Genomic DNA, 25,788 nt, shown 5'->3' on the forward strand with positions numbered 1-25,788 from the left:
TCCTCTTTGTCTTTGATTTTCCTGATTTTTAGTTTAAGTTTGTTTATCTAATTGTATTTTAGTCTATTTTAACAGAAGGGGAGACAAAAAAAATATTCAAATAAAATGGAAAATATTAACTGCTCGTCTTCATTAGGGAAAAGAAGCAACGTTCATTTCAGAGCTAAAAGGGAATTGTTGTCCAAAGGCCACCCAAAATATGATTTAAAAGACCTTTTCACTCAGAAAGACATCATGTTGCTGTCATCGGTGGCTAATTTCTGATTTCAACAGATAAGAGGCGAACATAACGACTTTTAAAACAAATCTGCAGAGATTCTCAAGGCGGGATGCATGGAATTCATGTTCAAGTAACGGTGGGAATACATTGAAAAATATGTGTTAAGGACTATAGGTCATAGCAGTTGCACAGCATTATTTCTGGTTAGTTTGATATGTGATATGATTTGGTGAACTGAACTGACTGCTGTGAATGATTAGATAGGCTAGTTATATGGTGCGTTTTGAATTTTGACTCTCAAACTGTATTACAAAAGGCTCTGGTCTGCTCTGGGCCCCAATAATGACATTTTGATCTTAGTATTTAAGAGCGTTTTCGACGAGCAATTTTACAAATGTTCATTATTTTTTTAGATGTCTTTCCCAAAACTGCACTTAACATAAACACGTGAGGATGCACTATAAATGCTTCTTGAGTTGCTGTCCATGTGCGAGATTCTGAAATGTGACTGTAGTGCTGCTTGTCAGTGTAACTTCATTATAATTGTGCGTAACTTTATAAACATTTGTAATTTACCTCACTGGAAATGTTTATACACATTTAACCTAATTAATTACATAATTACATATTGTTTTGCAATAATTTTGTGTAGAACAATCTATTTATTTTACACAATTTGTTCATCAGGTTTGCATTTTTAATATTTCATTTTCACAAATTGCTCTGTTGGTCGAGATGAAAGTTTCCAGTATCAATGAAGACAGCAGAGTCCCTGTGTATGGTCCTGCCAATGACAAGCATTATCAACTCAAATCAAATCCCTTTATTGTCACTCAACCATATACACAAGTGCAACAGTGGGTGAAAGTCTTGGGTGCAGTTCCAAGCAACATTGCAGTATGACAATTACAATAAACATCTGATTTACACATAACACAGTTTACACATCTGTTACACAACACAATATACAATATACGCCTAATAATATACAATATACACAAAATAAGAAGACCGTATACAATAAAAATACACTGTACCCCCAGCGTGTCAGAGTGTACACCTCCTCTCTGTAGGCTGTTTCATCATTGTCAGTGATCAGACCTACCACCGTCGTATCATCAGCAAACTTAATGATGACACTGGAGCTATGTTTTGCCACACAGTCATGTGTGTACAGGGAATACAGGAGTGGGCTGAGAACACAGTCCTGCTGGGCTCCAATGTTGAGGGTCAGTGATGAGGAGATGTTGCTCCCCATTCTAACCACCTGGCGTCTGCTTGACAGGAAGTCCAGGATCCAGCTGCACAGCGAACTGTTTAAGCCCAGAGCCCAGAGATTCTCATCAAGCTTGGAGGGCACTATGGTGTTGAATGCTGAGCTGTAGTCTACAAACAGCATTCTCACATACACTACCAGTGAAAACTTTAGAAACACTTGATTGAAATGTTTCTCATGATCTTAAAAATCTTTTGATCTGAAGGCGTATACTTAAATGTTTGAAATTAGTTTTGTAGACAAAAATATAATTGTGCCACCATATTAATTTATTTAATTCTAAAACTCAAATTTAACAAAAGAAAAAAAAGTTTTTTTTAAATTGATGACTTGGACCAAATAATAAAGAAAAGCAGCCAATAAGTGCCCAACATAGATGGGAACTCCTTCAATACTGTTTAAAAAGCATCCCAGGGTGATACCTCAAGAAGTTGGTTGAGAAAATGTCAAGAGTACATGTCTGCAAATTCTAGGCAATGGGTGAATACTATGAAGATGCTAAAATATAACACAGTTTTGATTTATTTAGTTTTAGCCACAACATAATTCCCATAGTTCCATTTATGTTATTCCATAGTTTTGATGACTTTACTATTATTTAAAAAGTGGAAAAAAAAATAAAATAAAATAAATAATAATAATAATAATAAAGAATGAGTGTTTCAAACCTTTTGACTGGTAGTGTGTGTTCCTTTTTTCCAGGTGGGAGAGAGCAGTATGTAGTGTAGATGCAATGGCATCATCAGTGGAGGCAGCACAGAGCAGATGTAATCTCTGATTAGTTGATTCTAACTGAATCTAACGAGGTTCACTGTTATTGCAGAGCACAAAATAAGGAGTCGCATGGACGCTGCACCTTAGGGACATTAACCAATCAAAGGGAGGACTGCATTTTGCTCCCAAAAGTGATAACGGTAACAGCAATGCTACACAACATGTGTGGTAGGCTACTACACAACGCATGGTGTCGGCGAGAGCGTCATTGAATATCAGAGATGAAGAGGAGACGAGGATGAGGAGCCAATATACAGATTATTTTCGTGCACGGCAGCAAGTTACTGTCATTTTTCCTTCTCTCTCTGATGTATGTATAACGATATTAAATGATCATACAGTTTAGCTATCACAGAGTCTGCTTCAAATAAATAATTAAGGGGTGTTGAGTATCAAGTACTGTATATCTCTATGCATCTATGCACTTTGTTCGCCCAGTGAAAATCATTGTGCGTTGGGGGGTTGGGATTATTTTCAAAATGTGGTCCCCTCTCAAATTCCACTTGCCCCCATGTATTTCATCCTGGCGCCGACTCTGTGAATGACAACATTTTCTTTTTTGGATGCACAATTACTTTAAATATTTTATGATCAAATAGAGTGGTGGGTGAACTATCCATCAATATCAATACTTCACAAGCTGGAGTAGTATTGTGGTTTAAGATAGGTCTGAACCATTGAACACTAAGGGATATTATAAGAAAACCCATGTTAATACATGAGATATCAATTGCACCATTGAGCAAAACACTGTTCTGTCCAAATTATAGCTCTAAAGGGAGATGAAACCGCACAGCACACTTAAGGCACTGACCGTCCACTGATAACAACAGCTTCTACTGTATATTCATTGTTTTTACATACCAACTTTTTTTGCGTTGAATTGAAATACAGGATGTTGTTTTGGCAAACCGCTTGTTTTTGAGTCCATGGACTTATTACACTAACAGCACAACAGGTATATATATGGACACATACTGTACATATGGTCACTAACACAGCCTTATCTGTTGCATATTTATAGTAGCTGTCACTCAATGAGGTGACCTATTCTGTAATTCTGTATCCCAAACAAGCGATTTTGCCCTGCCCAACCTGCATCCATTAAAAGGCTTCTGAGCAGAAGCCAGGGCCAATCTCCAGCTCTTAATCTCTGTCCTTCGACATCTGCATCCACTGTGGATGGATGAGGGGAGGGGATGCACCTCGCAGTGCAACGGGCCTCTCCATCCAGATGTGTCAACTGCTTTGAGGATGGGGGGGGGGGTTTTTTCAGGAGAAAATACTGCAAACCAAACATCTGGTTCCACTCAGAGCACACGATTTGTAGGGCTTTAGGTCCTGGGAGCTTTGTGGAAACAACACAAGATAAGTCAGTTAAGAGAACGTGTTCGAAATCCGCCCACATCTGTGCAGCGAGGGACTGGCTGCGGCTGTTTGGCGGTTCTCTTTGCGTACCTCCCACTGAGCTTGTGTACAGTTTTCTTATTGCTGCAGTGAGTATGTGTTGTTCTCTACTGTTATTAGAGGCACAAATCCCATGGTTTATATTAAGAGAACTATTAGGTATGTTAATAAACTTCTTTCTAAAATTAACATAGCATAAAATGTAGCTAATTTTGTGCACATGATAAAACGCTCCACCAAACCTTAAAATTATGATTTTGGCCTGTCCTACTTCAGAGCACTTGACCTTGTTATTGTTGATTGTATTTGTCAAGCTCAATCATTCAAACCTGTTTCTCAATTTATTGTGAGAAGAAAATGAACAATATGTTTTTGTGTACCTTTATAAATGGAAAAAGTAAACAAACAAGGAAGGATAAAAAAAATTCCTTTAGAGGCCCAAGTTGACAAGTATGATCAAAAAGATCTGGGGACTATTTACAGCCCAGGCCAGTCGGAAGCGTGATCATAAACATGCTCATTTTTAGGCCGCACATGAAAAAACTACTCGTAACACTGGCCGCCCGTAAAGGCACATCTGCTCCTTGTGCTTTTTGAGGCTGAAAGAGAATCTACTTATGCAGAGGATTTGGAGATTTTGTACACAACAACAAATAAGCCAAGTCAAAAGCATGATCTGTTTATCCCACATCCTTTCCCATCAAACATACTATGTGTGCATGTGTGTTTGTTCGCAATACACTTAATCAGTGGTTCTTAACTGGGCCACAGTTATGTTCTGTGCAGCCATCAGGGACCATGTAAATAATAAAATGCTAATAACCATATAACCATGCATAATTAGGATAGCAAATCCCATATCTTTTGTTGTTAAAGGGGTAGTTCACCCAAAAAGGAAAATTCTCTCATGATTTACTCACATTCCTGGCATCCCAGATGTGTATGCACAACACAAATGAAGCTTTTTAGAAGAATATCTCAGTTCTGAAGGTCATCACAATGCAAGTGAATGGGTGCCAAAATTTTGAAGCTCCAAAATCCACATGAAAAGTAATCCATATGACTCACATGATATGATCAGTGTGGGTGAGAAACAGATCAATATTGAAGTCATTTTTTGTCATAAATTCTCCTCCCTGCCCGGAAGGCAGCGAAATGCACAAAGAATGTGAATCACCAAAAACAGAAAAAAAGAGAAAGACTTAAAGAAAAATGACTTAAATATTGATCTGTTTCTCACCCACACCTATCATAATGCTTCAGGAGACATGGATTTAATGCCCTTATGTGGATTTTGGAGCTTAAAAATGTTGGCACCCATTCACTTGCATTGTATGGACCAAAAGAGATGAGATATTCTTCTAAAAGTCTTCATTGTGCTCTGCTGAAGAAAGAAAGTCATCCAAATCTGGGATGGCATGAGGGTGAGTACATGATGAGAGAAATTTCATTTTTGGGTGAACTAACTCTTTAATCTCAAAGCCCAAGCATCCAATCAAATTTGATAGAAGCTAGCAAAATTACGCAGTTGCCAACATGGACAGGTTGCATAATATTCCCTCATTCTCGAAAACCCCAAACAAATCTAGCTGATCATTCTGTGAATTAATGCCTGCTGAGGCCGTCAACATTCAAGAGACATTTATAAACCAAACACTCAATAAAATGCTGGTCGTGTGTAGTTCATGGAAATATTACATTTCACTGTTTTATTTCAAGGGTTTTTATGTTTACTTTTGTATAAAAAAAATAAATAAAAAAAAAACTATTTTGGTGCTGTGGTGGGTTGTTACATTTTTAACCAAATGTAAAATCTGGGTCCTAAAGCAAAACAAGTTGAAAACCACTGCACTAAACATTACAGGCAAGTTGCGTGTTAGGAAGCATACCATGAAAGCCTGTAATTTTGATTCTTTCCATAAAACAGAGCTGGCAATCAGCCAACACTCACCTTATTAAAATCTTAATATTACACAACACATGGAGGGGGTCTCTCTCTCTTTCTTTTCCATTCTAATGCATGTGTAATTCAAAAAACCTGCAGTCTTTTTCATTTTCATTCTTTTATAATCAACTGCCATATCCATGATGTGGTTATGAACTGCAGTGGTCTTTTTTTAATGGAGTAATGAGATGAGAGAGGCGGTGTGACAGGAGCCTGAGTGACATATGGAGAACATATGTAGACAAAATGGGAGTATGTGTGTGTGAAGAAGGTAGTATGGTGTGGAAGCTAAGTATAAAACAAAGGTAAAATGATTCAATTAGGAGCAGAAATAAAGTTTTTACAAATACTAAAATACAGAGTTCCAGCTGAGCTCAAATATATGAAATAGTAATGGCTATGACGCAAAACACCTGTGCACCTAATTACTGTGTATATCAATGCACAGTAATCATAGAAAAATAGTGGAAGGATGGCACTTAATGAATTTGCCTAATAAATTAGTGAGTTAAATAAAAATATGTGTCCTTAATATGTCCTTTTATTATGTAGTTTTATAAGAGCAATAACGCACTCAAGGCCATGCTGGCTTATATTCACTCAATATAATATATCAATATAATCACGGCTAAAGGGGGTGGGCTGTGTGTCGTTCCTAACAAATGCCCTTTATCTGTGACCATTTTCACAACATAAATTGCCTCTCATATTTTAATGCTTAATTGTTTAGCAATTAAACAAATCTGATTCAATTCAGCTCAAAGGGACATATTTCTATATAACTTTAGCATGGTTATTGTCTTAAGAAACATGCCTTGCAAAAAGGCTACTGAAAGCATTATATTGCGCCCACCTTTTTGCCAGTAATGTACCCTCCAGCAGCTCCGAAGCTCTTAGTGAAGGTGCCCATCAGAATGTCCACGTCTTTCGGGTCCACCCCAAAATGTTCTGTAACTCCCCGACCTGTGGGCCCCACTGCCCCAATGCTGTGGGCCTCGTCAAGGTACAGATAAGCCTTATACTTTTTCTTTAGTGCTATGATCTCCGGCAGCCGGACCAAAGAGCCTTCCATACTGAAAGAAACACAGACAGAGACAAATCAATTTAAGTTAGCCATGTAAATAAAAGGTTAATCACAATAAAAAGTGATAAAACATTTTTTGTCAGTGATAAAATACACTTTATGGCCAAAAGTATACGGATGACCCATTCTAATTAACGAGGTTGGTTACTCCATTAATTCCAGTGAAGAAAAATCATAATGTTGCTCCCTGCAATGGTATTCTAGGGCATTGTGTGCTTCCAACTTTGTGGCAATTTTCTATTCCAGCATGCCAATGCCACTAGGTGCAAAATGAGATCCATAAAGAAATGGTTTACTGCGTCTGGTGTTGAAGAACTTGACTGGCCTGCACAAAGCCCAGACCTGAATCCCAGTGAACACCTTTGGGGTGAATTGGAACGCCAACTGTGTCCATAAACTTTTGACCACACACTGTAGTGTACTTTCTACTATCCCAGTTTAATATGCAGCAAGAACTATATGTAAGTCATTAGTAGGTTGATTCTCCTCAAAAGTGTAAACACTATGGCTTTGTGGTGCCATCACAACATTGCTCTGCTTGCTTGAGTGGTCTGACATAGCAACATTGGATCAACCAATGATGTTAGTTTAGAGTGGGACTATCTGTTTGCAGTAACTACAAGAACAAGGTAAAATTAGGTATATTACAGAGTATTAAAATAAAAGGTTAACTTTTAACCTTTTAACCTTTCATATTTTGAACTCTAAGTAACTACCAACAACAACTCATGTCCTCCAGCTTGAAATTCAACATAGTCCATGGCCTTGTATTGGACTCACATATGCACACAGGTGCATAGAAAAATACACAATCTAATTACTGCTGAAAATATAATATAATATAAAATAATATACAATATTAAAACAACATTTGTTGAATTTATGAATATAGACCACCTGTATAATGGCAGGATTGCAGGTCTGAGAGTCATTTACAATCATCTACAATCCTGCATGAATTTGATCTAAAGTATTTGAACCTACAGGGTAATTTTTCAGTGTTCACTTCATGGAACAGATTTATGCAATAAATGACCTCAGCAAAAGGGAGGCTAGAAAGGGTCATTCAACCACGACTAAAGACTTTGGCCTCAATAAATCAACGATCAGGAACGGTGACATTCCACACCAAAGTTACACTCTCCGGTTAGGGTTAGGGCTACTAACCCTAACTGCTCGACTAAAATGACTCCAACAGAAAAGTGGATAATGCTTCAGAAGGCCCCAAAGAAAAAAATAAAGACTAATAAACAGTTCCAGAAGACATTTGGTTGAGTCCACTGCATGCTGGGCTCAGGTGTGCCACTTACCTGTAAATACCCTCCACCACGATGAGGATCTTCCTCCAAGAGCGATGGGTACGAGGCTGCCCCGAGCAAACCGCTTCCTTCAGCAGCTTTTCTAGACTCTGCATATCTGTGGCCAGAAAGAACAAACAAACATTATGACAGCATCAGGTATTAAAGTAAATACACACTGCTGTTTGGTGTTGTACTCTAATCAAAAAGGATGCAGCTTATTTGTTAGGTCTTCCCAAAGCAAAGTGAGAAAGACACATTTATAAACTGTCTACTAATGCTAGTTGGTTACTAAACTTTGTCTTGCGGCAGTCAGAGGACATTTGCTTAAATAGAAAGCATTGTAAGGAATATATTTGACTGTGCTTTTACATTACTAGGCTCTATTATGAATTATGAACTAGATTTGCATTTTCTGAAGAAAATACCAGTGCTTGCAAGACAGAAAAATAATCATGTTAAAGTTGAACATAAGCTAAGGTTTTAGACTTTGGTTCATTGTAAATGAAATGCATGTCATTATTTGTTCACCATCATGCTGTTCCAAACACATATGTTTGGTTTAAGACATTTAAGAACTGATGAAGTGCTATTGATGAACCGCCATGTTTGTAGTTTTTCACGTTTCACAGTTGTAGTTCTGAAGCGAACCATCAAACCCCTCTTCCGTCAAGCAAGGGATTGTGGGCAATATTAGACGAAAAAGCATGCACAGATCCACACTTTGCAAATCTGCTGGAAATAGTAGACCATCCAGGCTACTTTGGAACCCTTTTTCTGAACATACTACAATTCGAGACATACTAATTCTTATATCATATACTATTTAGGTTACAAATGATTTAACCACTGGAGTCTAATGGATAAGCTGACCTATGTGATTTTTGGAGCTTCAAAATTTTGACAGCCATTCACTTGCACTGTATGGACCAAAAGAGCTAAGAAACTCTTCTAAAATTTGCATTTGAGTTCAGCAGATGAAAGAAAGTCATACACATCTAGGTTGGCATAAGGGTGAGTAAATGATAAGAATTTTTGGGCGAACTATTCCTTTAACATCTTATGTATTCCACAGAAAAAAGTAAGTCAAACAGGTCTGGAACAGGGTAAAGGTGAGTGAATTATGGAATTTTCATTTTTGGGTTAAATATTCCTTTAAATATATGCAAGTAAGACAAGACCAATCACAATTCAGAATGTAGATGCAAGAAAAAAGACCAGCTGCAATTTTGTATGCATTACAAATATTACAATTATGTCACAATTACACGCCATTTGCGTTTTGAATGCTGAATGTTCCTTCAATGCAAGTCAATAGGATATATTATTTAATACAATTTAATTTCAATGGAGCTCCGTCCAAATTAATTACAGAAGTTTAATATATAGGATTAGGGATTTTGAACAAACCCCTAACCTAATGTTGCTAAAATTGCTAATGTTGGCCAGTATGTGGCCATCCGCTGTTGTTCTTGGATGTAGGACAATCCAGCTCCTGCATATTCCCCCAGCTCTGTATTTTTTTTGCCTTCATTATCTAACACATGATTGAACACATCAGCTCATTAGTAGAGGTTCCATAACCTGTACTGGATGTGTCAGATTAGTGAGACACCTAAAATGTGGAGTGCTGAGGGGCAGGATTGAAAAACACAGATTTCAGGTTCATATTTATAGACGCTAGAACACAAACTGGCCAGCAGATGGCAGAGTTCTACTACAAAAATCAGAGATTTTGAACGCAGTTACACGTCTACCGAAGAATTTCCATTGAACTTGTTATACAAGGATCTGAAGTAAGGTTTGAGATCTCAAGATGTATATTGATATTGCATATTGAATCTTGACAAACAAATATCTACAATATTACAAAGTTGAAAAAACAAAACAACCAAAGAAACAATCACAACAACAACAAAAACATGTTTGCGACTTGTAGCACATAATACTTGTACCTGTATGATGGACTGAACAATCAAAGCAGATCAATACAGCCCAGAAACAGTTAATTTAAGTCATATCACCAACCCTAAATGTACAGTATGTTTGTACAATGCCAGCTTAAAATCTTTTTTCGAGCTATGGTCTAGTAGTTAGAGCATGTGCTGTAGATGTTGAGCTGAAGTGGAGGTTTGATTCTGTTTATCCCATTCCCCCTCTCTTACCCTGAATGACTTTGTCCTATCTCTCAATAAAAAGTGTCAAAAAGCCCAAAGAAATTAATGTTCCATATGGTCTCCCATTAAAGTGGCCTAACTTCAAACAGGTGGATGAATTTAGGCCAGTGAAGGCCAAATGGATGTGGCCTGTTTTCAACATCTAAAATGTCCCAGCAGTCCAAATATTACACTCACATAAACACATAATATCAACAGTAAAATAAAAAAATAAAAAAATAAAATGTGTCTAAATTTGTGTCTACACGTGTGTTATGCAGTCACTTGTTATTTAAAAATGACAACAGCAGTATCTGCAGCTTGGTTATGGAAAAAAGAGGTCTGAGCCAGAAGAATTATGTTTGTAATACAACAATGTATTTAGTGTGCAGTTAAAACCGACCCACTGAATTTAAAAATCTTGTAATTTAAAACAGTGAAGTGCAAGGGCTTCTAAACGAAACTGTAAATTGCCACTCCATTTCTTTGTCTAAAGTGTAAAATATTTTTTACAGCTGTAATATTTCTCCTTAAAGAATAACAGCAAATTCAAAGACCTTGTGTCAGTTTAAGTTAAAAGTAAAAAGCTAAAACAATGTCTGAAATATTTCCAATGTGTTCCACATTTTCAGCAGTACATTCTCAGGGTAATGGTAATTTGAACAGATTGGCTCTGTTTGCATCCAAATGTGCTTTTGCAAATGAGCAGCAGTTGACACCAATCAGGCAAATGGTGTCAAATAATGCTCTGACATCATCTTTCCTGGTTCCCAAACTAACATGCATGTAAAAGACCAAGAGGAAAAATAAATCAATAAATGAACAGTGCCATGGGAACAGCAAGTTAACACACCAATGAGAAGTGAAGTGAGACTGCCTTTTAAATTTTAATTCATACAACTTCTGCGAGTGTTTAATAATAAATTTTATTTTTCGACATGAATTACCAATAAACCAATTACCATGCACAAAACATATGGCATATTCCCCCATATTAGCAATCACTGTTTGAAATGCCACCTATAGAAATGTGTATTTAACTTGTATATTTAGTTTATGTAATTATTTTAAATAATGACAGAATTTGTTTGGGTGAACAACACCTTTAAATTCTGAATTTTGCCCAACCCTGGGGAACAGCATGCAGAAGCAATCATTTATGGCTGTTGCCACAGCCATGTATGCGAGAATCATTGTATGTTGGAATATCTAATCTAAGGAATGTTTGTGTTGGCGGACACATGATATATTAGACACATGATTTTACATCTATCTGAGTGCAGTGTTTTCCAAAAGGTGTGGTCACACTAGACGCTGTGTTTTATACACTTCCATTCATATGCATGCAAACTTGCAACATTTTTGCAATACAAAAGTTGCATGCTTTATAATACGTTTGACTGCAGTTTTCCAGTTAAATGTCCAGCTGGGTGAGTAAAACGGTGTCGTATTCAGACAAGGTTTAAGGTGAATTTTAGATGAATGTTTTTAAAACATACCTCCCTATCCTAGAACTTTTGCCTGAACCTAACCAGTGTTTTAAAATACAAATGAGACATTTAAAAAAAGACATCTTTACCAAATCAATGCCTAAACCTAACCATTAGTGTTGTAAAATATAAATGTGACATTAAAAAATATATCCTTACCTTGTCAATGCCTAAATCTAACCATTAGTGTTTTAATATGCAGAAGCGAAATGAAAATAAAATGTTCTCTGTGTGTCACGTGTCAGCATGAGTTCATGGCTGGACTTGAACCGCGGTACTCAGACTCCAAATCCAATGCTCTATCGTGCAAGCTATTCATGCTGGAATAAGTGTATATATGTCAAAGTCAGAATTTCCAACTTCTTATTTGGAAAAGTGCTTTAGAATGCCACTTAACTCTGATTTCGCTGAGATGCGGTTGTCTGATGTATTACAAACATGGAGGCAACTAGCAAGATGTACACAATGATAAAAATGAACTTCTAAACAAAGCATGGTTATTGATGCTCTCTTGTCTTTATAATTGAATGTAGAGTAAACCATATCAAAATCCCATATAGGAATATCCCCTATTAAATTAAAATGGGGAGGCAGCATTAGTTCCACTGAATCTAATACATATGAACCAGCTAATTGAGGTCTTCAATTTCTGCTTCAAAATTGCAGCCAGGTATATTGAAGCAGAGTTGCCCATTTTTGCCAGAATGTAGATCTCCAAGAGCAAGACAGCATTTTGTAGTTAGAGTACTTGCCAATGGCGAATTTCCCACCAGGTAGCTAAAGATGTTAGATAAAAAAAGGGAAACTTTCACTGCCATACAAGTCGAGAAAGTGGCAAATTAACTTTGAACTTTGTTATCAAGACTGTTCCCAGGTCAGACAGTATCCAGTGGAGTCTCCGGGGTTTGCTGTGAGGAGCCCTTAGCGAGTCTTACATGTAGTTGTCAAAATTCATTCCAGCTTCTGTTGTTCATGCATCATGTATTATCCTCATTCCTCTGGAGAAAGATGCAAAACAGTTCTGCTATAGCTGCACAAGAACACCATTAACCACTAGATTCCCTAAAGCACAGCTAATCTAAAAACAAGGAATACCAAAAATATTCCTCGCTGCAGGCTAATGCTTGAATTCAGCACTGGTTATATGTTTAGAGAAGATGACCTCCGAATTTATAAATGCCTTGGATTTTCAGTTGAACAGTTATGTTTATAATCGAACCCACTGAAATGATTATGTATACTGTACATTGTAATTGTTTAACCCACTAAAGTTTATTTTTAAATGGTTTTTATTATTTAGAAATAGTTGGGTTACGGATAGGTGTAAGTGGGTTGGCGAAATCGTGCACGCAAAGCGATAAATGAAGACATCCCTTCATTAGACGTTGGTAGCTTGTGAAAATGGGCTATATGCATAGGTTCTGATTTATGTCCTTACATTTGGGTGCCCTGAACAATCGAGAGGATCCTGGATCAGATACCAACTGAATTGTGAGGCATTATACTTAACATGACAAAGTTTAATTGGTAAGAGGAGGACACAGACTGAATAAAAAATTACTTATATCAAATTAAAGGGATGGCTCACCCAAAAATTTTAATTCTCTCATTCACTCACCTTCATGTCATCCCAGATGTGTATAACTTTCTTTCTTCTGCACAACTCAAACACAGATTTTAGATCTTGTTGGTCCTCACAAAGCAAGTGAATGGTGACCAGAAATCAGTAGGTCCATAAAGACATAAAGGCAGTGTATAAGTAATCCATATGACTCCAGTGGTCAAATCCATGTCTTCAGAAGTGATCTGATAGACAAGGGTGAGAAACAGTTCAATATTTTAGCCCTTTTTTACTATAAATCTCCACCTTTGACCAGCCCCAACCAGTAGGTGGCTGATTGTGAAAGTGTAAGTCACTTCCAAACCAGAATCTGGATGTAAATGTTTAGATTTACAGTAAAAAAGGACTTAAATACACCTCATTGATCTCTGCTTGCATTACCTTTGTCTACTGATGGACTACACTCTTGAAATGGAATACATAGACTATCATTTAATTACCAACAAAAGCCTTCATCAGCCAACTAACAAAGGACAATGCATCTATGTCAACTTCTGCAGTTAATCCAGGATGGACTTCAAGACATTAGTCATTGTGGATGTGAGGGCGTGGTCAAGCGCCTGTCTGGGGAGAGGGAAAGCGTTAAGGACATCCACCTGAGATGAACTGTGACTAATTACCTTTTCCATGTTCACAGTGAGAGCTGGGGGAGATAAAAGACGGCCCAGTCCACCGAAAGAGGGAGAGAGAGCCCAGCTGAGAAGCTGTTTGTGTGTTGGCCGCTGCCGTGTTTAACGTTTGAGTGTTTAAATTGAAGCTTTACCGTTGTGCTTTAAGCGAACATGTTTATTTTCTGTTAATAAAAAGTGGCATTCCTGAGTTGGAATCGTCGTGTCCCGCTTCCTCCTTTTGATCCAAATATGAACATCTGTTACACTGGTGCCGAAACCTGGGATAAGGAGGAAGGTACACTGCTATGGAGTCGTCTTTGCCAGCATCCACCAGGCTCAACACCAGGCCCTCTTGGATCTGTGGGCGGAGCAGCAACAGCGCTTCGTACCCCCCCCTCCCCACAATACCTGTCGGTCCTCTACTTGGCCTCGCAAGAGCGCCTCGAAGCAGCAGCAAACCCCCAAGTGAAGCTGGCGAAGATGGGGGCGCAAGATGACCCGGAGGCCTTTCTGGAGCTCTTTGAGCGCACAGCCCAAGCTCTGGAATGGCCGTTGTCGTAATGGGCAGTCCACCTTCTACCGCTGCTGACCGGGGAGGCCCAACTCGTGGCCCAACAACTCCCGTTCGACAACCTCCTGAGGTACCCTGAGCTGAAGAAAGCCATCCTGCAGCAGGTCGGCCGCAGTCCCAAAGAGCATCGCCAGCAGTTCCGATCACTGACACTGAGCGAAGTCGGCCACCCATTTGCCTTCGTTCAACAGCTCTGCAACGCCTACTGGTGGTGGGTGCTGGCCGAGGTGCCCAGCGATGTCGGGGGTGTCATCGATCTCGTGATACTGGGACAATTCGTCACCAAACTACCGAAAGGAACTGCGGAGTGGGTCCAGTGCCACCAACAGGCGTCGCTGGATGAAGCAGTGCAGCTAGTGGAGGACCATTCAGCGGCGTACCCAGGGGCCAGCACACCCCGCTCTCTCTCTCTGTGATCTCTTCCCCAACCCCTCCCCTCCTTTTTTCAGACCTATCCCGTTCCCTTAGAAATGGTGGAACAATCCCCAGCCTCTCTCACCGGCTCTACCAATTCTTCCTCTAAGGTGGGGTAAGCTGCCGCCACTGGTGTGGACGTGAGGTTTGGACCGGTCTGTTGGAGTTGCAGGGAGCCGGGACACGTCCGTGAACAGTGCCCGGTGATGGAAGTGGGGACATTGATCTGGATCCCTGACACTCCACAGGCCGCCCCCGATCGGATCGGAACGTACCAAATACCCGTGAGTGTTAGGGGGGTACATACCAAGCCTTGGTGGATTCAGGTTGTAACCAAACCTCCATTTATCAATGCTTGGTTAAACATGGGGCACTGGATACAAATAATCGGGTGTAGGTGAGGTGTGTGCACGGGGATATTTATGATTATCCTGCAGTAATCGTCACTACTCTATTTCGGGATCAAAAGCATAACACTGGGGCTGTGGTTATTTCCCGCCTCACCGATCCACTAATTTTGGGTACTAATTGGCCGGCTTTTCCTGAATTGTTAAAGGGGTTGTGTGTGGATGGGTCCTGTAATACAGTAGTACGGTCTGAGGTGTGCAATGCGCTGATGGGGGAGGCGGAGCAGGGGCCATCTATGTCAGTTCCGCGTCAGAATGACGCCTCGGCTTCCCCAGCCCTTAGGGGAATTCCCACTGGGGATGGTTCCCCCGGCCTGAGTACCATGACTTGCACTGCACACAAACAACTAATATTGGCATTATATTCATGTTATTTAGCCAGAGGGGAACTGGCCCCCACATTGAGCCTGGTTTCTCCCAAGATTATTTTTCTCCATTAACCAACATCTTATGGAATTTTGTGTTCCTTGCCACAGTCACCTTCAGCTTACTCACAGGGGTTCTAAATACAATTATTCTTTAATTATTTAATTTTTAGTCACAATTTACAATCACTCCAAGAATTTATAGATATTGGTTTCATTTTTTTTTTTTTTATGCATGATTTCCTGTAGATCTGCTTTGAAACTGTGTGTGTTGTGGAGTTCTGGACACACTGGAGTTTTATGGATTACTTTTATGCTGCCTTTATGTCCTTTTTGGACCTTCAAAGTTCTGGCCATCATTCACTTGTATTGTATGGACCTACAGAGCTGAACTATTCTTCTAATTGACAAGGTAAAGACTATTCTTTAGACTTGTGTTCTGCAGAAGATAGAAAGTCATACACATCTGGGATGGCATGAGATGAGTAAATTATGGTAAATTTTTGGGTGAACTAACCCTTTAATTTAAAATTAAGATTAAAAACACTTACTGCAACAGCAGTTTTCAGCAAACATGAAGAAAGGAAAGAGTAAAGATGCACTGACTGAGTTTAGACTCTGAAAATAGGCATCTTAAGAGAAATTACTTATTTTTCACAAATAACACCCACTGTCTGTGCACATACGCCCACAGATAGCGCAAACATTACCAACCACACCCTGTCGTGTGTTACCCAGGCACGAAAATGGCACTTAAACTTAGAGCTCTCAATTGGATAAGCCTTGCAGTATGACCATGCACTGCGCCTAACACGGGTACGAAAACAAAACCCGATGACAACTTGATTACAACTCAGTGAAACTAAATGACAAATTATAATGATAAGTAAAAAGCATGGAATCAGAGATGATGTTATAACAATGATGAAAACATTTTTACAGTGCATAGATAATTACACTCATAATTACAGACACAGTCTAACACTCTCTATTGCTCTTCCTCCCTGCGGCAGCATAATATTGTGTGTTTGTACTCACTGTTGTGTTTGAAGACTTTAATGGTTGCCCCCGACAACCTGGCTCCCAGGATGAGGGAAGTGTGATTTAGTTCATCGCTCAGGATCAGACAGCCCTGGAAACAGACACGTTACTGCACACCTCTGAACACATAATGAAGCAGCAATGCACAAACAACATGTAGTGTTATTATAAGTAACAGAATCACATTGTGAGGGTCTATTGAGATTGTTTCCTTCACAAATGACAGTAACAATCACAAATCAAGTCCTTCTTAGCATAAACCCAACACTAAGCAAACTTGTGACAGCCATGAAACATGGCACTTCAAAAAGTGAGGTTTGTTGAGGAAGCTAGTTTGCAAAACCTACAAGCTACTCATTAAAATAGTTGAAGTCAACATGGACCTGATTTACTTGTTCCCAGTCTTACTGTGCACAATTTATTTATGCATGTTATTCCAACTAAAAATGTATATGTCCATACACTTGGCTCCATTCTGGCATGTAACCGCCATTTTTCTTTCTCTAATCATTTTATGATGGATAAAATCAAGTCTCGCAGAATATCCTGTGTCACTGTACAATAGTTTAGATTGCATAAGTACAATGGGTTGCGAATGGTGTTACACATTGACTTTAAACTATATCCAAGCTACCCTCTAATGAAATGTTTCACAAGAACGAATAAGACATCCTAATTCTACTTAAGAGTGAGGACACAGGAGAGTGCATTTGATGATCGCCTCAGCACGCTCTGTTGTAAGGCTCTGTGTACAATACAATGTGACAAAAAAACACTAATGCAGTGTTCTGTCATGACTCACTGCTACTTGTTAGACAAAAAGCCCATTGCTAGAAACAAGTTGATTTATATATATATATATATATATATATTAGTACATTAGTAGCATCGCTTTTAGCTAGTTACTCCCCACCATTGTCACTGACAAAGTAGACACTTTACTCTCTGGGTGAGCCAGGGTTTGGCTTTGCCAATGGGAACTGTACAGGCAGGGCTGATGATGATGATGTCCTTATTTCTGCAGAGCTTGGCCTTGGGTGAGCATGGCCTGATCGAAAAAAAACAGCTGCTGTCACCTCCTCTTCACCTTGAGAGGCCCTGAATTGACCCCTCCTCCACAAGGCAGAAGTAGTACGACCCATTGCTTAAGCAATACTTCAAGGCTGCAAGGTGGCTTTCCTTGAGGAGAAACGCCCCCTCAACACCATTCCCACCAGTTTCTTGGCATCTCAAGACCCTCCAGTCCCCCATCTCATTCAGTGCCCGGGGTCTTCTCATTTCAGTTTACGGCAAACACATCATTGGGCCCAGCATAATAAATGTTTTTTAATTCATTTTTTTTTATTTTTTTTTTAATTATATTTATTTATCACACATTATACGTTTGCACATATACAGTGAAATTCCTTTTTTCACATATCCCAGCTATGCTGGGGTCAGAGTGCAGGGTCAGCCATGATACGGTGCCCCTGGAGCAGTTAGGGTCAAGGGCCTTGCTCAAGGGCCCAACAGTGGCATCTTGGCGGTGCTGGGGTTGAACCCCTTGAACTGTCAGTTCTCAACGGTTTAACTGATTAAGAATGAATTTTAACAAGGGTTTGTTTTGTGTGCTGGTTCACTGGGTTATTCTGTGCTGCGTGAAAAGTTGTTTATAGTGCAATTAATGGCAGACAGCCCAAGATAATATGTTTATACTACACGTGTGCTCACTTCGTAAAAGGAAATATTTCAGACAGATGTAAAAATAAAGAGGCACCGACAAGGATTAATGGTTAATTTTTTAACGCTAACCTTTCCCACCAGAGCAGGAATGTTCATGGAATTGGTGGCAAAGCCCATTCCAAACGCCATGGCAGATTCCATGCCCAAGAACTCCGCCACAAGTCGCTCCAGTTTCTCATGGATGCTGAGGTTGCCTGTAAAATAGATAAAATTGATCAAGAAATAGAAGTTGTCATTTATCAGATGCTCTTACCTAAAGTGACTTAGATTACACTTATTACAAGAGTCTCTATGTGAGAAAACGTGTTTTTCCATCAACAGGTTATGTGCCAGGCAGGTGTGAAGGAAGGACTGAATCTGCTCTTGAGATTGTAAATAGTTTGAGGAGCCTTTTGAACAAATACAATCTAGGGATGTGCGAGACTAGTCGACTAAACAGTTCTGATGCTGCTAGTCGACACTGGAATTACTAGTCGGTTAATATTTCCCCCCATTAAACTGATAATATTTTTTACACATTTAAGTTTGTCTTTATATTTTTAAAGAGGCTGCACTTAAATTACTGTCATATTAATGTTACATATTTTAAATAGAATTAATAATACACATATTATTTAAAAAGAGGATATCTGGAGCAGATACAGAGTTTAAATTTCACCGCAGGCTGCGCATGCTTCTTCCCTCTCTCACTCGCGGCGCGCGCAGGAAAACGTCCTCTCGCTAGACAAGCAAACTCAGCAAAGTAGTAATGAAAACACTTCGGTGGTGGTGCGGGAATCGGCTTTCCAAATGTTTGAAAGTCCCCGGATGTTTTAACATTTGAGTCTTCTTTACATCTGTGCATGCTTGTACGTTATTATTCCGCTGTGCAGGCTTTTTCAAGCGCAGGATAGAGGCCTCAGGTGAGTCAAGTCTCGTCTTTCACCGGACCATGTCGACGTGTTAATTTTACTAATCAAAAATGTATGCTTTTGAGTAAGTAGCCTAGAAAGTAACTGTTTTAGACTAGGTATGCCTTTTTTTAATCTGCTGATTAAGAAGGCTATTTTCAATGAGGTGCGGACTGTTTAACGGGTTAAACGATCTTTTATTCTGTGTGCATGTCATGTTTAAAATACATTAGGTTTATTGTAGGCTACATCACAGGCATATTTTTTCTATCCTATAGCTACTTTTTTTTTAGACATCGTAACTGTTATTGGTTGACGTTCCTTACCGGACAGCTGTCATATTAGATCAATGGTTAATGTACGACTGCATGTTGTGAAATACGCGCAGATTTTCAACGCATTTTTTTGTCTCTCATAGATTTGGCTTAGTCTACCTGTTAATTGTTTTCAACAATGTCCTGACTGTTTTAATATGTTAAGTAACTTTTACTTGGTGATTTCCGTTTAGAACAGGCTTTTAGTGGTTGTTCCATTGATCCTGCACTATTCATTCAATTGTTTTCAATAAATATGTCTATTACATATTCGCAATGTGATTCAGTGAATGCGTGTCATGTTCTATATTTAATGTACAATGATCATAATTCAAGGCGAGCACGTCGCAGATAAATGCCCCTTTTCAGTGGAATTTAGCGTCGGATTTGGAATAGACTAAGTATTTTAAATGGGTCCCATAATTTTTTTTGTTTTTTTGTTTAGTGTTTAGTGAAGGTTGGTTTCTCTTTAGACTAGTCGGTTACAAAACTTCCGTTTAAACGACATTCAAATTAGTCGTAGCGCACATCCCTAATACAATCCAAAGCCATAACTCTCCACATCCAGCACAAAAGATATTGAGGCCCAATACCCATGAACGATGGGTTCATTTTGAAGGGACTAAGAACAACAGTCTCTCATTTATTTTTCCTTGGGAAAAAAATTAATAAAATAAAAATTTATATATATATATATATATATATACTTTTTTTTTAATTTCTTTAATTTTATTTTTTTTTCCCAAGGAAAAATAAATGAGAGACTGTTGTTCTTGGTCCCAAATATAAAACTTTCAACACCTGAACAATCATTGGTAAACAGATCAATTTAGCCATTTCGGACTCTTCTGTTTCAATAGAAACCACCTCACAACAGCTCTTTGGGTTAGCGAAGCACCATGAGGGAGAAGAAAAATCAGACTTCCACACCACTTGCAGAGCAGCTGGCCGAAACCACAGTTCTACAGCATTGCACTTTAAGAATGGATCTGACCACATTCACAATCCTAGACAGATTACGCTTGCCATGGTTTGAGGAAATTGACTCTTCGCTAAGCTCCGCCCCCCTTGGTTTCGGTTGCTTGCTCTGACAAGCCCTACAGTACTTCACATTGGAATGAATGGGTGATTGCCGTGAACGATGCGTTTTTTTTGTTTTTTTTTTTTGACAAAATATTCTCGTTAAAAGAATGGATAATATTTATACGTGGGCTGGTATGAAGAGTGACATTGTAATGCATATCTATCTTAAGTTTTTAGAGAAAGAAATTGTTAAATTACACAGTAATTTGATTAAAAACTGTGGTGACTGTGAATCGAATCAATATATAAATGAATTAACATTCATTTATTAGCTTTAATTGATCTTGGAGCAAATGTGTCATTGCAGATGTTATATGTTCATTTGGGAATGAGGGCTGTTACTGTTTAATCCATAACATGCTCTCCGCCAGATTTATTTAAAGATTATAAAAAAAAAGGAAAAAAAGAAAAGAAAGAAAAACACTGCAGGTATCATTTCTGGGTAACTCGTGTCACTATTACAAATGACCCGGCAACAAAGTGTTTACATTTTTTTTTTGTATTATTATTATTTTAATAAAATCCCAATTAAAAGTATTCAAACACACATTACTTCCACAGGCTGTCATTGGCAAATAGCAAAGGTGTGTCATAGTAATGGCTGCAGGGCAACAGTTGCTAAGACAGGATTGGTCAGAAGCGCTTTTAGAGCGGGGCTTAGCGAAAGGTCAATTAGCTTGGAATTTTCTGCACACCTCCTTTAGCTTTTGTAGTTCTAATTCTCAGACACAGCCAGTTTCGAGGAAATAAATTAGATCTGTCAGAATGTGTTGTGTAAAAGGTTATTAATCACTCCATATGTGCCTTCAGGGATCAAAACATAATGTCCAGATATGCAATACTGTCACAATGTTGATGAATAAACGTGAAGACACAGAAAAAACAGAACATGTAATACTCTGTGATACTCTGTTGTGAAAACCAACAGACTAATTTGGGCCTCATAGGTCAAATATAGATAAAAAAAAAAAAAATAGGCTATAGGTATGCACCATAAATCCATATTCTCGTGTTATCTTTTTATTACTACAGTAATAAAATAACTTGTTTTTAAAATGGTAACCTATGTACATGCTGCACATAATGGAAAGCAATGTTTTTAATTTACATTTACATCTCTTCACTTTATTTTTTTCTAACTTGAAGCTATCCAATCATGAAAAGACCTAGCGTAAATACCCTCCAAGATGCATTAAAGATGAATAGCAATCCTAAATGCATACAACTTGGCCAAGTGTAAATGCATCTTGCTGTTCAGGCCACAAATGTTAAAGGAATAGTTCACCCAAAAATGAAAATTCTCTTATCATTTACTAACTTTTATGCCATCCCATGTGTGTATGAATTTATTTCTTCTGCAGAACACAAACAAAGCTTTTTAGAAGAATATCTCAGCTCTGTAGGTCCACACAATACAAGTGAATGGTGACCAAAACTTTGAAGCTCCAAAGAGCACATTAAAGCAGCATAAAAATAATCCATAAAACTCCAGTGGTTTAATCCATGTCTCCTTAAGCAGTCTGAACAGTTTTGGGCAAGAACAGACCAAAATGTAACTCCTTTTTCACTATAAATCATGACATCAGCAGTCTTCTTGACAATCATGATTTCAAGCTTGATAACACTTCCTAGCGCCATCTAGCACTCTTCACGTGCTTCAAGCGCTAGGAAGTACAATTGAGCTTGAAATCATGATCATGCCTAAAGACTGCAATGGCAAGTTGTACACAGAAAAAGGAGTAACATTTTGTTCTGTTTAAACTTTTGGTCAACATTCACTTGCATTGTATGGAGAGCTGAGATATTCTTATAAATAAATAGTGTTCTGCAGAGGAAAGAAAGTCATACACATCTGGGATGACATGAGGGTGAGTAAATGATGAAATAATTTTCATTTTTGGATGAACTATTCATTTAACTTTACTCATCCCAAATGGCACTGCATCAGCATAAGGACATTTTGTCTGGTAAACTTCCTGCGAGCATGTTAACAGAGCATGTTAACTGTGAATCAACATAATTTCTCATTCACCCCTCTATTCTTATCATTTCCTGTGTTCTCTCTACAATCTCTATCCATAAAAAAAGGCTAAAAACTTCCATCTGACCCAGCCAAAACTCTTCACAGGAAATGTTTAAGTGCTTTAAAGCAATAAAACCTGGCTAAGCGTATCTCCCACTGAAGAAGCCAGCAGTGGATAGAACACTGAGTGTTATGCTGTGAGAACATGAGCATCTCCCTGCTTTTCTCTTAATGTGATTCCTGAAGAAAGCTTTGTACTTTCAAACACCATCGACTTTAAAAACACCATCAATTACTCTGATCATTCCGACTCACGGCGGCCGCTGAAGTGTGATGTGTTTGATTAAACCTGAATCATTGCTGGGCGGCTACACTGCACTTTGAGTGTGCTATCAGGGAAGCTCGCTCTACAGAAGAAACCCACATGGGTACACTGACTTCTAACTGGGGTATTATAGAAGTCCAATTATGTGGGAAATGAGAGAAAAACCCATGGAGATCTCATTCACCTGGCTGGAGTGGATACAAAAGGCAGAAACCCATAAAACGAATGGTTTTATTCCAGCTTTGAAAAAGCTTTTCAAAAGAATGTTCCTGGTTCAATTCAGGTTAAGCTCTATAATATTGACGGCTTCTGTGGCATGCCACCAATTACCACAGTCTCTCAGTTTGTACAAAAAAAGTAAATATCATGTTTTCAGTAATACACATAGTGGAAGTCTATCAATGCATTGGAATTAACATTTAAATACAGAAAGTTACAGATATTTCAAAAGCATTGCCACAAGACTTTATACATGTTAACAAGAGAATTGTGATAAAATCACTTCCTAATCTTGTCTGCAATTTTTTCACAATAACTCTTGTTGTGATCATGTCATGTGGAGTGGTGGTGTAGTGGACTAAACCACTGAACTGGCAAGCAGAAAGTTGTTGGTTCAATCCCCACAGCCACCACCATTGTGTCCTTGAGCAAGGCACTTAACTCCAGGTTGCTCCAGGGGGATTGTCCCTGTAATAAGGGCACTGTAAGTCGCTTTGGATAAAAGCGTCTGCCAAATGCATAAATGTAAATGTAAAGTCTGTAAACCTTATGATAAATCCAACCACAGGAATGTAACACATAAAACCAGAGGTTTATCCACTTAGAACAGCAGTCCAACAGCTATAAGGATGATTTAGCGAACTTTACAGCTAAACACACACACACACGCACACATTGTAAGCAGTAAACGATTTTTGTGACAAAAGAAAAAAGTCAATTGTAAACAAACATTCTGAGCTGCTTATGCACCCCTACAGGACTTTTGTCAAATCAGTGACAGTTATTTGCCACCTATTGGTTGCACACTAAATACATCACCATGTGAAACATTCAGCTCTTGTGAAACAATAAATATGACACCTAAATATCTTATTATGTTGTCAACTCCTCCATATTTAAGTGTCACATACTTGAGTCGGTGATGCTGCCATTTGACAACTCTGACTCTAAGCAATGTTAAACCCGATTGTCTCCTTGTACATTCAATTAGTCCTGGGCGACTGAAAAACACACACAATGAATTACAAAGATAAGGAGACACTACTACAGGCAGAATTCTGTAAATGATTCTTGCTAAAGTTCTAAAACCTACCACTAAAAGCAAACAGGGGCCTTACTGATCCTTCAGTAGCAACAAAATCACACTGTCTCAACTGTCACAGTAATGTTAAAGTTAAAAACCCATTACCCAACATTGTAAAACAGTACTCTGAAGTAAATCTGGGATATAAAGTACCACTTTGTAGTACAAATTTAGTAGTAGTTGTCTGTGTAGAGTGGGTATGCATTCTGTGGTTCCTAAATCTGCAAAAAATGTACATGCAAATGCACACATACAATACGCAGCTTTCTAATTAAGAAATTAGGCTTAATAAGGGGTCATGGGGTTATTTGTTATTGCTCATATCACAGAGTGCCTGCAGAAATGTATCCAAAAGCAAAGTCAACCTTAAAGAGATGCAGGGAAAATAAATTAATCCCTCAAATGAATAATTAATGATGGGAAAAGGACTTTGCACACTCCCTTATAACAAATAATACCAACATGACAATTGATCCCGACATGTGGTTTTGAGTCTGTTTTTGTGACTGCATTCATGCTGAGGTTAACTAAAGTAGTGAAGTCATTGCATAGATGGCCTACTTTAGTTGGGAAATGATCTGATATCAGATCATATCAGTAAGAGGGGTGTGTACAGCTGAAATCAAAAGTTTACGTACACCTTAGCCAAATACATTTAAACTCAGTTTTTTACAATTCCTGACATTTAATCGTAGAAAACATTCCCTGTCTTAGGTCAGTTAGGATCACTAATTTAAGAATGTGAAATGTCAGAATAATAGTAGAGAGAATTATATACTTCAGCTTTTATTTCTTTCCTCACATTTTCAGTGGGTCAGAAGTTTACATACACTTTGTTAGTATTTGGTAGCATTGCCTTGTGTTGTTTAACTTGGGTCAAACATTTTGGGTAGCCTTCCACAAGATTCTCACAATAAGTTGCTGGAATTTTGGCCCGTTCCTCCAAACAAAACTGGTGTAACCGAGTCAGGTTTGTAGGCCTCCTTGCTCGCACACTTTCAGTTCTGCCCACACATTTTCTATCAGACTGAGGTCAGGGCTTTGTGATGGCCACTCCAATACCTTGTCTTTGTTGTCCTTAAGCCATTTTGCCACAACTTTGGAGGTATGTTTGTGGTCATTGTCCATTTGGAAGACCCATTTGCCACCGAGCTTTAACTTTCTGGCTGATGTCTTGAGATGTTGCTTCAATATATCCACATAATTTTCCTTCCTCATGATGCCATGTATGCCAAAGCACCCCCAAAACATGATGCTGCCACCCTCATGCTTCACGGTTGGGATGGTGATCTTTGGTTTGCAAGCCTCACCTTTTTCCTCTAAACATAATGATGGTCATTATGGCCAAACAGTTACAATTTTGTTTCATCAGACCAGAGGACATTTCTACAAAAAGTAAGATCTTCATCCCCATGTGCACTTGCAAACTGTGGTCTGGCTTTTTTATG

The 25,788-nt window shown here is 38.6% G+C and overlaps 1 protein-coding gene across 2 annotated transcripts in view; it reads right to left on the reverse strand.

The window, feature by feature from the left end:
- The window catches only part of sptlc3 (serine palmitoyltransferase, long chain base subunit 3), a 45,712-nt gene that overhangs the window by 11,413 nt on the left and 8,511 nt on the right, over positions 1-25,788 (reverse strand). For both annotated transcript variants that reach the window (XM_051651955.1, XM_051651956.1), the window contains exons 5-8: positions 18,472-18,596; positions 16,678-16,771; positions 8,017-8,122; positions 6,476-6,695 (exon numbers count right to left, since the gene is read on the reverse strand). In XM_051651955.1, the coding sequence (XP_051507915.1) occupies positions 6,476-6,695; positions 8,017-8,122; positions 16,678-16,771; positions 18,472-18,596 (545 nt within the window). The remainder of the gene's footprint in view (positions 1-6,475; positions 6,696-8,016; positions 8,123-16,677; positions 16,772-18,471; positions 18,597-25,788) is intronic.

This window comes from Myxocyprinus asiaticus, chromosome 23 (assembly GCF_019703515.2).
Source record: "Myxocyprinus asiaticus isolate MX2 ecotype Aquarium Trade chromosome 23, UBuf_Myxa_2, whole genome shotgun sequence".
NCBI lineage: Eukaryota > Metazoa > Chordata > Actinopteri > Cypriniformes > Catostomidae > Myxocyprinus > Myxocyprinus asiaticus.